At 31.0% G+C, this 14722-nt stretch overlaps 1 protein-coding gene across 1 annotated transcript; it reads right to left on the bottom strand.

Moving 5' to 3' along the window:
• Positions 1-35: 35 nt before the first annotated feature.
• Positions 36-14521, bottom strand: LOC106104471 (fatty acyl-CoA reductase 1-like). The gene is made up of 8 exons (XM_013284534.1): positions 14455-14521; positions 3663-3856; positions 2543-2851; positions 2141-2336; positions 1730-1928; positions 1403-1642; positions 880-1137; positions 36-772 (listed from the first exon to the last, which is right to left on the bottom strand). Exons 2-8 carry the CDS (start codon positions 3852-3854, stop codon positions 610-612), a joined length of 1557 nt encoding a protein of 518 aa, XP_013139988.1. The 5' UTR covers positions 3855-3856; positions 14455-14521; the 3' UTR covers positions 36-609.
• Between the last annotated feature and the right edge of the window lie 201 nt (positions 14522-14722).

The raw sequence follows: 14722 nt of genomic DNA, 5'->3' as shown, positions 1-14722 counted from the left end.
TAACTTTATATTTATACAAAATATACAACTTATTTCTAAACCCATTACATTAACTTGTCAGTATTTATACTTTTCTTTTTATATAAAAAAATGTTATTTTCTTTTATACCTAGATACAAAAAAATACTGTGAAAAATAACACCACTTCCCATAATAAGTATATTTAAAAGTCTATTAAATATCGACCCCAACATATTTGGTCAGAATTAAAAAAAAAATAAAAAAGGTAAGTAGCCTCACTGTCCCATATATTAATACATCTCTGACACATTTCATTAAAATACATTAAAAGTATCCAAATTGTTAATAAAACAACAATATAGACTTTCGCATTTATAATATTAGCAAGTTAATGTTTTCAATCCAACCAGCGAGATAGTAAATACAAAAATATCTAGTTAAAAATACGTTCAAAATGAATGGTTATCAAATGTTTTTCTTTATATAAAATGCATGTAACTGTTCAAATAACCATTACATAATCAATGTTAAACAAATTTCTTAATCAGTACTCCACAATTATAAACATGCGTCCGGTTAACACGATTTATCTATCGATTGCTATGTTTTCATAATATTTTTCAAGATATAATTCATTGATAATGCGTTTTATATTGTTTTATCAAAGACAGCCGGACCTAAAAACGGTAGATGCTTCACAAATGGTTCACCGATCGAAAACAAATCTCTTACAGGCTCGAACCACGAAGCTAACAGTGACAGAATAAACAACCAAAACATGATTTTCACTATCCAATCGAGCACGTAAAGGCTGAAAAAAAAACGAGTTGATTATTTTTTTGCTAGTATCTGTGGTACTACCTAGGGTAGATGTGATGAAGTCAACATTAATATACATAATTTCTTTACTGTACTTACAAGTTATGATAAGACCTATTATATGGGACTTTATTAGGGTCTTCCTTAAAGCAGAAGATACGACCGCCTTCAACGCAATCTTCCAGGTATTTCACGCGATCCGAAGCAGTTAGATCCATGTTAAAGATCTTACGTTCCTCTCCTTCTAATATTGCTTGTATATTATCAAAGTTCTGGCATGGAAATATCCAGGGTCTCATAGTAAAGTATTGCAGTACTTCAAGTCCCTGGCTAATACGATTCTGTATTCTCACCATGCTGTAACAAAGCAAATAGATTTCGGAACGAAACTATCTTAGCGACATGAGCGTCGACAGGGAAGGACAGGGGAGTAGAGCATCGAAAAATAGATCTACACTTATCCAGCTCATCGGCCTACATCCATTAATATACATAGTGTTTAATCGATATTACTTTGCGGTAATAAAAAAATTCAAATTAAGTAGTTATTAGTAATTACACAACAATAACAGTATTAATGTAGCAAGGAATACAGTATATTGGAACCAGAAAGATTACTCACAAGCGTTTTTGTCCAAGTAGCAATAAAAGAAAGTCGATGGTGTATGCTGGCACCAAATGGTAAAATATACGACGGAAATAATGCAAAGTCTCGTTGGTTGTGATGTCTCCATTAGGATACCATAGCGGCCAGGCCAGTGGATATTTTCGACCGTAGTCCTTACCGATCTGTAAGACCTCGCCCCAGGTTGTAGGTTTTTGATGTCCAATATTGGCGTTGTAAATAGGGATAACAGGAGGCCTGAAATCGTTTGAGTATAAGAGTAGGTCGATATGGGCGCTTTGATTTTACTCAAAAACATATTACAATCAGCTTGAAAACACTTACTTTTCAGTCCTCGTTCCTTCTAACATTCCAATGGCGATGATAGCATTGATAGCGGTATCGACTGGTATGACTTGAGCAGTTAGACTCCCATCGCAGAGCATGCTACGGATAACCCCTTTCCCAGCGCCGAGCATTACGCCCACTGGACCATTCAGACTGTCCACCCAGCCAGCTATCGGCTCTGATAACGCTGGGCACACTAGAACAATATGGGAATTTTAGTGATTAAACACAAAACCACTTTATACTACTACATGGCTTTGTTTCTTAACTTCCCAGGTGGCATGCAAGTACGTTTCTAATAATAGAAAGTAAAAGCATTACCCACTCTTGAGGCCTAAAAATCTTGGTACACTAATATTTTCTGATCTGACAACCATTACTACACGCAATAGATGATAACAATCTTACCTATGCTCGGCCGCACTATAGTAGTAGGAAGGTCTTCAAATGCTTGTTCGATAATATTCTCAGCAAGTCGTTTGGAGAAAGTGTAACTATTGGGATGCGGGCCCAATAACGACGGTGCGATTAAGGACAGCTGTTTGTCGTCCATCCATTCGATCAGTCTCATTACATCTTCTGGTTTTACTGGAGGTGCATGCATCTAAAATACATAAGGTAATATTTTCCAACAACTTAAACTGTTAGTCAGAACTAACGTTGTTAGTTTAAATAAAGTTTATTTAAAAACATTACGTGCACAATCGAAACAGATTTCGACATGCATTATTACCGTTTACTAAGAAATTAGTTATGTAGATTTAAAATGCATTATTACTGTTTACTAAGTAATTACTTATGTAGATTTACCTTCTCATCTAAAATTTTGTAATCCGGATAGCAAAATGCAGTCGAAAGATGGATGAAGGCTAGAAGGTTTTTAAGTCTTTTAGCAATGTTCACGGTCCGCAGAGTTCCGCACGTATTCATGTCGACATTGTCCTTCAGAGGTGCTTCCAATTTTAATGTAGCCGCGAAATGGAACAGTACAGATATCTGCTTAGACAAGTTGTCAATATCGGTATCCGATAAACCAAAGTTATCGAACAGGACATCGCCTTGTAAGGGTTTAACCTTTTTAAAAATAGCTGGTCGTTCTTTTCTGATTCTGTCGAATAACTGAAACGGAATAATTTATACATATACACGTATAATAATAACACAGAAAAAGATTATTTTAAATATAAACCGTTATTTAACAAGATCTACATATTCTATCAAAGGATCACCTTCCTACTTTGTCTTTTATTTTAAATACGGTCATAACGCCGTAATAATTATATTGGCTGGTGACACTATATTTATCCGCCATATTTTATTTCCATTGACCAATTTTTAAAGGTTTATTTAAATAATATAATCACCGGTTACGCCCTGCCGTCAATGTAATCTCATAAAATAGTAAAATAACTTACTTTGAAGTGAAAACCCCGAAGTCAATAGTGTTAAAAAAGGAAGAAAAAAATAATTATGTAAAAATTGCAAGCAATGATTATAGAAAGATGTAAAGTGGAAATTAACATTTAATTTGTAATAATGTAAGCTTTTGTATTTTTATATTACAGTATTGTTTTTCCAGCCAAATTCCTGAAAATAGATATTAGTTAAGATACGCATTTATACATATCAACACAAACATTTGCGATGAAAAAAAATTGCTGTGGTAGCAAAACGTCATGGTTTAATGTCTCACGATAATCATTGGTAAAAAGTTATTGATCTAGCAATCTTATTTACTCTTTGGAAACCGAGTAAAAATTAAACTACGCAACAGGTGAAACCCCGAGATATAAATCTAAGATCTGTAATAATTCAGATATCTCAGTAAATTTACTTTTTTTGTTAAAGTGTGGTAACTGGTATAAAAACAAAGCTGAACAGTAGATTTTGTAAAGTAATTGTACTTATATAAATTAGTCAATTGACTTACTGGTAATCGAAACATTTCCTCCAAACGTTGTTTAATAGACTTTCCACGTTTTGGCCTCATCAAAACGTACACATGACCAATATCAGGTATCGAGTACAAAAGCTTCTCAATGAGGACTTTCCCCATAAATCCCGTACCGCCAGTAACCAGCACATTTTTTTCTTTGTAAAACTCTCGAACTGAAGCCGCCATTTCTGTAATGTTAAGTTACTAAATATTTAGAGCCTTACTAAGTTTAGGCAGCGTTTTAAGTTCATTTTAGTTTAAACATACGTCGATCCTTTGATAACACATTGATATTAGACGTCATCAACACTCTAGCAACCATTCTTATTTATTGTTATTTATTATTGAAACATTTTTGGCTCGAAATTTGATTCCGACCGTGTAATGCGGTGTTTAATCTTACTAATATTACAAATGCGAAAGTTTAGATCGATGGATGGATGTTTGTTCGAGTTTGTAACCTAAAATTTAGAAAGAAACTCGAATAAATTTGGCAAAGATATAGAGGATTAGTGTGGCAGATAAACTTTACTTTTTTTAATACGGCGTAGACGAAGTCGCGGACGAAAGCCAGTATGAAATATATAAACGAGTTGACTTTTGTGTATTGTTATCCAGCAAATCCGGATTCGTGCTTTTATAGTAATATATGTTAAAATTGATTTCGTTCGTACGACGCGGTTTGAGTCTGGCAAACTGGATTGTAAATCTTTGCCCCTAATCGTGTTTAAAATCGTTGTTAAAGATGACCAAGCAAACTTTAACATGCATAAATTTGCAAAGTCATTAAACTAACTCAAAATCGTAAATGCATGCTTTAATGGACAACTAAAATAAAAAGTAGGACATGACCAAGCAGCTTTTTATCGTAATGATTGAATGTTCAATTTTTAGTTTTAAGCAAAAGTCGTAGTTCAGCTGTTTATGAGCTACGAACATACCGTATAAATTTTATTTTAAAATCAATAAATTCAAAATAATATACATAGTGTGAAGCCAGCTACATATGCTCAGCCCTAACTGAACAGTTTAACTTGTGCGTGTGAAGATAAAGCTTGAATTAAAACTGTCAGTTGGAACTGAGCGTCTGTAGTGTATAGGAGGCTTGATTAGCGGCAAAAGTCATCGCATTTAATATAGTGTTCTTCATAATGTTCTACAATGTATTGGAGACGTGGCATTGACGAGGAGAACTCGGTCACATAATTCTTTTGTCGAAGCAGTCAACTTCAGACGCAAAAAAACGCAATTAGAATATTATGAGTGTCAGTTAACTTAAGTAATGAAACATGTTTTGCTTGAAAGTTGCATGAAATCGAACTAATTGCTAGATTGCCGAGTACCAAAAGGATTAAATACCTTAAGAGGATTTTAAGCACAAATATAATCTACGTTTGTTATACTCCTTTGGATGTATTTATTTGCGTTGAGTGAAAATATAATTACAAAAAAAATCCTTGAGTTAAATTAAATCAATACGTTTTTATATAACTAAACAGATTCTATTTAATATTAAAATGTTTATGCGAGAAAGTAAACAAGTTGTAAAACGGAATATTCACATTTGGTCAATATAAAGTCGTAAAATGTTATTTTTATAAAAACCGCCGAACTTGGCAATGGAAATTTCCCGAACATTCTTAACGATAACTTAATCTGGGCTGTTACGTATTTTAAAAGTTAAAGTTACGAAAACGGATATGATAATGAAATTGTAACTTAGACATTTTTATTAATGGAAAATGCCTATGTAATATTCCAAATTCTGCAACGAACTCTCACTTACTAAATATTTATTTGAGTATATGAATACAGAAAACATCATCTCTTGAATGTTCTATAGAACAACAATTTGACAAGTGAAAGGCAATATGATTTATATTTTATCGAGGAAACTATACGCAAAGTCCAAACACGCTTAGGGTTGTCAAAATTCAAGAAAACATAAAAGCTGTATTATGTAGATTATGTTTTAAATGTCAGTTTCAGTTAGTTTCGATTATATAGAAAAATAATTTTAAGGCTTTATATTCTAAACCTTTGCTCTCCGTAATATAAATGTAAAGGAAATTTTTTAGCTTAATTTTACGTACACTATTTACTTTACAATTTTTATCAATATTATCTGTAATAATAATGGTACTACATTTTTTTTTAATTCCGTAAATGTGATCGCTAGCAATGAAATTTCAAACATTCTAATGTGTTTAAAGCGATATATTGATAATAACTAATTCCCAACTGTTTGCATATTAGTTAACACTATTCCAACGATAAAAAAAAAATTGGATATAAATAACGTCACAGTTTATTAAAGAAAAAGCATCAACTATATTGAAATAACATTTAAAACTAAATTCGAGAGTTTTATAGAAAGGGATTATTTTTGTTCCATTAACTAATAAATTGTTGATTACTTTCTGGTGTTCTATACTAATATTGTAAAGAGGAAAGGTTTGTATTTTTGTACTTTTTTATTTACTACAATAACACAAAAACTACTGGGCCGATATCAAAAATTATTTCCTCATTAAAAGCTACGTTATCAGAGAGTAATCTTACTAATATTATAAATGCAAAAGTTAAGATGGATGGATGTTTATTAGAGTTTGTAGCCTAAAAGGCTGAACCGATTTCAATGAAATTTGGTATAGATGTAGAACAACACATAGGCTACACTTTTTGTATTTTTAAATCCCAAGCGGACGGAGTCGCAGGCGAAAGCTAGTATAGGATATTTTTAAATTTCATGCCGACGAAGTCGCGAGCAACAGCTAGTGTTTAATATTCGTGTTCGGATACATAAATAAATGTTATTAATCTGTTAATTACAGTCTGCCCAATTTGTATTACTTTTTGTGTACCTTGTTCGATGTAATTTAACGGATGGTCAATTTTAGTTTACATTGTACGAGTAGGGAATGTAATTATAAAGTTGATGTATGTTGTTTTCTAACTTCGCTTTTTATTAAAAACACAAAAAAAACTTATACCTAGTAATTAGATACATTACCGTAATGAGGTTTGTGTAAACTTTTCTAACTAGTCTACAAATGAAAATTGAGCCTTCTAGAAAAGAAGTCAAACAAGATTTGTTTATTAGTTAGTAGTATTAGTTTAATTTGTTTATAGTTTGGCGATAATTTCTTACGTCTTTTATTGTATTAGTTTATTGTAATGATGTATGTTTACGAAATCATATACATATAGTAATACGTAAGGTATTTTATAAGTGGATTTTATATTTGTTTTAATGATCTAATGAAATCAATCGACTACCATTCAACTTTTACATTATTAAGGAAAACAAGCAAATCTATACTTATTATAATAAAGCGTAAACACACATTTCTTTGTTGCCTAAGATATCAGCAATTACAGCATATTTTTGAAAAATTATTTTTTTAATAAAAAGGCTTACACTTACGTCAGGCTTTAGGATATATATTTTCACGCCATTAAACAAGGGGGTAAATATTTTGATAAAACCCTAATGTGGGAAAGAGACCATACGATACGAGCTGCCAACATCAAGATGCAATATTGCCATAGTAAGGTTATTGGTATTTTGACATTTGCAATAGAGAATTTGACAAATGCAAACAATAAAATTATAATTTTATGCGGATAAAACCGCACGCAAACAGCTAGTTACTTAATATAACTGGTATGCTTGTAATATATCTTGATTAGTTATTTTATTGTCTGGATGTCATTAAAAATAAAAACACATAAATGTAGAAATAAATACACATGACGGTAAAATTCCAAAAAAGGTCCACCGGTTTGCATTCCGTGACTAAACGCAATCTCTTGCCTGTAGTTTATAGAATTGTATGTTACCAGCATTACACATCGATACTAAGGATGTTTTAAGAAAAATATGTAATACATTCAGAACTAAGTGTCTAGATTAATTTATTTTAATTTGTTTAGAAAATACATTTTAATCTTTGAAGCTCTTTAGCTCTTAAAATAGCTTTGAACAAACTGAGAGGTAACTTTGGTTAGTCAAAGTAATGACCAAATATTATTTAGTTCGTTAGTTCTTGATACAGGTCATTTTCGGACATTCTGTATCATCACCACCAGCTCACTATACCACTGAGGGTCTCGGAGTGTACCTTAAGTAAGTGGTGACTAAGCCTCTTGTCCTAGGCCTAGACATCCTGTATGAAAGATATTAATTATATGGCAGGAAATTATATTGTCTTCGTATTCGTAAGCTATTTGGAAATTGTAAGTATGTTGACCTCTATGGTAATTAAATCACTGAATTATGACACAAAGCGTGAATAATTCGATTTTCTATGGCTTTCACTAACACGTTTGGCTTATGGAAAACTACTTCATGGTTTGCATCTTTGAATACACAGGGCTGACAGAATATAAGAAGGGTTTCACACAATTTTTAACATCCTTGTTTTTTTAGGTTTTGTAAAAAGTGAACTAATAAATCGTTAAACTCTTTTTAATGCCACAATTGCTGAAACACCTTTATAAAATCTAAAAGCCATAAAGAGCATTCGAAACTAAATAACCACCTAAAATTGAATAACGATTTTTTGCTCAAATAATTCATAAAAAAATTTTAGAACAAACACTATATTTTTAACATTACAATTGCATGTATCAAGTATCTCGAAAATTAAAATTACAAATTTTAACTAATTCTAGCATATGTATGTATATATAACCTTGACGCGTTAAATAAAAAAAAAGTTATGATTACATATATTGTAATAATAACATTGTTTCTACAGCCCTACGTATGATGTTTTGCATAACTCTGGCCGAACCCACCGGTCTACATAGGGGCCGATTTGTCCTAAAAATTAAGAACTTTTCCATTGTAATGCAATAACGCTTACGAGCGAGATCGTTACGTTGTATCGTGGGCTACAACACAGTAACTTTCCGAAAATTATACTCTAAACTAGTGGAATATTTTTTTAGTTCTAGTTGCCAAATAACACTTTCAAAGATCGTTGTTTATGCTCATTTTCATGGATCACGATTTTTTGAGTAAAATTATTATTTAATTTATATATTGAGATATTTTTATAGTTGCATTTAATTAAAAAGTGACGAAATGAAAAAAAAAATAGCTTCCAGAACTATCTATAATTAATTGGAATAACATTATCGTATTAATGTTTTAGAGATTAAGAAAAATTAAACATTAACACAAATTTTATGTTTTCCTTAATTTTATTTTATAAATTGACAAAACTTTTCTATCAAAACATGAACTAAATAATCTTAATTGACTAGTGAAATGAGTGAACGTAAAAGGTTTTGTCAAGTAGAGATACCAAACTTTCTCGACGCGGGGAACGTAAGTCATTATGTCTAAAACTCACGGGCAGCGACACGTGATTTTAACAGCGACTATGACTTCCCTATGCTAGAGAAATTGTCCTATAAATTGTAGGCCGACTAACAGTAACAAATGTACATCCTTTCCTTTTTACTTCCGATAGCCTAGACCAGTAATTTCGAAAGGCCTCCAGGGTTCCCCCCTGAAGTTTACTGGAGACCCTGCCGGCGGGATCCACTACCGCTGAAAACAATATTAGGGATCCATGACTTCTAAATGGGTATAATGTAATGGCGTTTGAACCACCAAAATGTATAAATAAAAAAAACGCACTTTGTTCCTTCGCATTTGTAATATCTTTCCGCCGAAAGCAGTACAATTTAAAAAGGTATCCAAGCTGAATAAATGTTTGGGAACCTCTTATTCTGCGTCATTTCTAATTGTTTTTATTTGCTCATAATCATCAATTCGTAAGTTGTTAAAAGTTTAGCGCGATAAAACAAGGGTAACATACTTAAATTAATCAAAAAACCGTATTTGCTGTTTGGCTTTTTAATATTAGGGGGTCAACTATTCGGTTTTAAGTAGTGCGTTTACTAACCTATTGAATTTTGTAAAAACGTCATAAGAGGAATCACTTATGCAAATATGGTAAGTGACAGTAAATATTTTATCGACTTGTTTAACCTTCAAGACACTTCAGATTATTTTTAGGATGTTGAAAAAATTTGGAAATAACTCTAACGTGTTTGTTTTAATAATGCCATTCTGTGTGCATCGGCGAGCGAGTCGGTCGCGGTATGTACACCCAAATAGCGAGTTGATTTCACAATACCTTGAGGAGTTAAGACTTGGGTCTTACCACACCGGTAGCTTCCAGATAATTTATTGCTGACAATACTATGTGCAAAATCGCTTAGTTATAAAATGGCATTGACCAACCCACGCAAGTGGGAGCAGGCCACTAGAGCAAAAAATGCGCTAAGTCATGCAATCCTGTCTGATCTTTGAAACTTGACAAAGACTTAGCCGGTGATATATAAACATGACAAGTTTAGAATACATTCTATTCAAAAACATTAAACGGAAAAATCCCTGTTTTCTAAAATCAATGACTTACTGTATTATTAAACAAGCTTTCGACCGCAATTGTAAAAAAAAAACAAAAGTAAGTAGCCTATGTATTCTTTCAGACTGTGTTTCAAGGTCAAATTTTTTCGAGATTCGTTCAGCTGTTTATGGTACAAACTCTAACAAACATCCATCCATCTAAATTTTCGCATTTATAATGTTAGTCAGTAAGATTTAAAGTAAATAATTTGACTCAAACATTTAGCATTTGGGATATTCCCCTTTTGTATTACTATGTGGTGAAAGTAAACGACGGTCTTCATAAGAAAAGTGTTAGGAAAATCGTAAATTCTGCTTACACTGGTTTTGTCATTTTCGGAATATATCTGGGCAGTTAACGTACTAATCATTTTATTAGAGCAAGGAGGTACCAATTAAAGGAAACTGTACCAAGATCAAACTCAACCACATTTTTAGTAATCTTTGGAATGGCAATTTGCGTAATGCAATTGCAACATGTAGTGACCAGCTTTAGTGAGACCTCGTGTAATTATCATTCTACCACGTTTTATAGTTTTCCTTTAGATAATTAGTATCCACATTAATATTAATATTGTCCGCACTAAGACGTGAAAAGTTCAAGGGGTCTACGGTCAATTGAGGCGGGAATTGTTTATGTGCTGGTTTACAAAATATGTTTTAATGATTTAGTATTAAGCTATTGAATAAGAATTGTGGATAGCAAGATCTTTATTACAAGTACATGCTACTAAGTAGCATGTATTTACCAAATTTTTGTTTTAATTAAAGTTTTTTTTTTAACTGAACCTGACATCGTTGTAATCAATGCTCTTAATCTGCACAGTATCAAAAAACTTAAGAACAGTAAGAAAAAAAAGTTTAATTAGGATGAAAAATCACTTTAAAGAAAACCGACTTATACATAACATATCAAGGGAGAACTCAAAAGATAATAAATTGAAAGATATCTGCAATTAGATATCTAGATGATTTTTTCTTTCAAAAATCTCTTTTTGTTGAAAAGGCATGGTTTATGTGAGTTTTTTCTTACTAAAACTCCCCAAATAACCTTAAAAGATGATTTGTTCGAAGTGGTGTTTGGTAACAAAATTAGATGTTGGGCTAAAACATTTCTGCAACGTTAACCTTGAATAATTTTTTTGTCGCACGAGATTGAGTTTTTTTTTTAATTTTCATTTATTTTCTTAACATTTCCATCAACTTACAGTCTTATAGGAATGTAGGTACCCTTGACTATGTATGTCGAAAAAAATATACGGCTATTACTTTAGTGCAAATGTTAAAACTATTAGAACCGTCTCGCTAAAAGCATCCTTTACTTACAAATAAATTTTCAAAAACTTTGGTCCGATTTCATAAGATCTTTTACTATTAAATAGCTGTACTTTTATTATTTTTTAATTTCATGCAGACGTCACGAGCAACAGCTAGTACTAAATGAAAATAAAAACTAATCTTTTCGAGAAAATTTTATTTACTTTCCAATATTTATTTATAAATAAGAGTATAAAATATATTTCCAGTTTCTACTTCAATTAATATCGCGATATACAAAAACTTAAACGAAAATTAAATCGTTTTTTTTTCTGTATTAGTTTTTGTGTTACTCTACAATAAAGTTTTTGTTACTATCCATTTTAATTCTATTGATAACAATCGCACGGTTTGTTTATTCGATAGTTATAATTATTCGATTGAAATCGTTGGCACCTCCCTAACTAATGTCAGTTTTTTCAAGGGACAGTGAGAGTATTATCAAATTATTAAATTCAGGCAGTTATTTGTGTCTAGTGCAAAATTTCACAATAAACTTATTTCATTAATCGCGTTTAACAAGCTTTGAAATAAAGTCTAGATACTTTCGATAAATATATGACCTTGGAATTAATTGTCTCAAAAGTTTCAACGGATTATCGAAAATGGAAAATACATCGAACGAAGGTAGGTGATGGTATTTAATTTAATATTTTAATTAAGATAAAATTTTTAGAGGGTAACATTAAAAATGTTTTCAAGTGTTGATAATAACTACATAGTCTTCTTTTAAACTGGCAGCACAAATCGTGGTGTTAAAAATTAAAAATTCGCACTAGCAAGTTCGCATAGCATTCAGCAAGCGTTTTAAATGTAGGTAATAATTATATTTGCATGTAATGTTTCTATGTGTTCGTACACGTTGTTATGTGTCATTATATTTATGTACTTACATTGAATACTGTGAATGCTTTGTACCATTAAGTAAGCGACATTTGATTGTTAAAAGTTTTTGTGGAGAAAAGTGCATAAAAATTATAATTCGGAAATAAAAAAAAAACTTTGATTATGAATTATGTACCAATTTCGACCTATATGCGACTAATAAGAGGTATTTATAATAGCATTTTTTTACTTTGTAATATAAGACATTACTACGTAAATACGTGTATAGCAAAAGCTAACTTAAAAACATAGGAATAAAATCTATAATTGAAAGTACGTTTAATCTCAATGCGTTATTCAACGAGTTCAAAAATGTAATAAAAAATCCTACGCGGTATTTAGGACAAATTGATTATGGCTCAATATATCAATAAAGGTATTGTACTTTTTTTTCGTTTCAACAACTTTTTGCTCTTTTTATGTTTTTAATTTTTATTATCTTTACGTGCTTTACGCATACGTATTATAACATTACCAAAGTAGTTTATGAATGTAACATTACCTTGTTCACTTTTCAGGCACTTGCTTTCAGTTTTAATAAACACTAAGGGATGTCCTTGTCACCGATAAAGTATTCAGAGACAATAGTAATATTTTGAAAATATTGCTGGAGTAATTTTCAAATATTAATTAATATCAATTAGATATGTATACGGAATCTTTACCAACAATCGAGGGCAAATAAAGAGCGCAGAGAAAATTTAAGGAATTACGAGAATTTATTTTCAATGACTTCATTCACTTATAAAAACAGAAAAGACTCTGCTTGATATTGGTTTTTAACGAGGTCGTACTTTCCCTATCGAACCGGTTACATTTGTAATTGATTGTATCACTTGGTAAATTTTGGCTTATTTAAAACGCCATATTTACGATTACCACGAAGTTTTGCTGCGGAAATATTTGACAAACTTTTAATATTTATCGACGTTAATCATCATTCTTTTTTAATAAAAAAAGTTTTTTCAGCTTAATACGTTACGTTTGATCGAAAAAGAATATTTGTTTTTATTAAAGACGTAATAAGATATTAACTTTTTAGATTTATCTATTTTACCAAAGATATAGTCATAATTAACGAATATGTTTGGAAATAAATTTATCTGTAAGCTATCGTGAGCCGTAGAAACCGAAGCTTTGTAATGTATAATATAATAAAAATGTTTTGCAATCAAAACTCCGGTAACCCTTTTAAAAACACAGTATTCCACATAGATTTTATAGGAAAATAGGCAACCAGTTACATATTGCAAAAAATGATACAAATATTTTGCGTTGACAATCATTGTAAATACAAGAAAAACAATGCAAGATAAAGGTCATGGAATAATATGTAGGTACAAAACGAACAAAGGCTAAATAATTGCTTGACTATGGAACTACTTAATGATTTGATAAGTTTAAAAATTCATCTGGTATGTTTTTTTTCTTGTAACCACTATGTGACCACAACTTTTCCACCACTATCGAAACGATTTTCCTATATCCTACCAGGGCTCTCACTTCTAAATTTGTAACTTGATTTATTTTTTACTTTTTGTGCCTTTTGAACACTGACAAATAATATTTTTGTGTTCTTTCAATCAAAATTCATATATCGATTTTCTTAAATTATGGTATTTACAGTTTACCTAGTCATATTTCTTAGACCCGCGTAATAATTTTTAGAATATCACTATTGTGAGTTACAGAGAAGAAAAATAACAGTTCAAATTTTACTAAAAAAAATATTCTTAATCCAACATTAAGGTTTTATACAATAAACGTTTTCTTACAATTTATCTTTTAAATCTGCCCCCAAACATTTAGAAAAATAAAACGGTTTATATTGGTTTTTCACGTAAAAAAAATTGAAATAATCTAGATCAGTAATCTTTCGTAATTTTCATATATAAAAGAAGTCTAAAAAGCAAAATTACTAACGTTTTCATTAAAATAAAGTGTTCTATGCTAGTTTTCAAGTACATAGCCCCAGGTATATGGTGCTGCTAAACTCGCTGACGGTTAAATTTTCATTTCTTTTAATTTTAGTTTCTTAATATAGATAGATTAGTAAATAGATTAATTAAAGCAAATCAGGCGATTATGTTAAGGATATTTAAGTTGTGAATTAAAGCTTCATTTAAATTTTATTCGCTTTCTTAAAATACGTACCCTATATCAACGATGTTATGGTGTTAAGAAACTTGATCGAAGCGACCTCTCTCTACAAAAGCGTGAAACAAACTGACTCAGGCGCATGCGTTCTACACTGTAATAACCTACGAGAAGACCATTACCATATTTTTCCGTCGTTTTTTCGTTTTTATTTATTCTTGCATAAATCAGTATGGGTATCACTTCTCCTTATTTGTTATCGCTTGACTGTTTAAAAAATTATTTCTAAGTAATTTTTAAGCTTAAGTCAACTATATGTAAGGAT

The sequence above is a fragment of the Papilio polytes genome, unplaced genomic scaffold, assembly GCF_000836215.1.
Source record: "Papilio polytes unplaced genomic scaffold, Ppol_1.0 DF823621.1, whole genome shotgun sequence".
Lineage (NCBI taxonomy): Eukaryota > Metazoa > Arthropoda > Insecta > Lepidoptera > Papilionidae > Papilio > Papilio polytes.
Note: the sequence above shows the minus strand (reverse complement) of the source record. Positions and strands in the feature narration are given on the sequence as shown.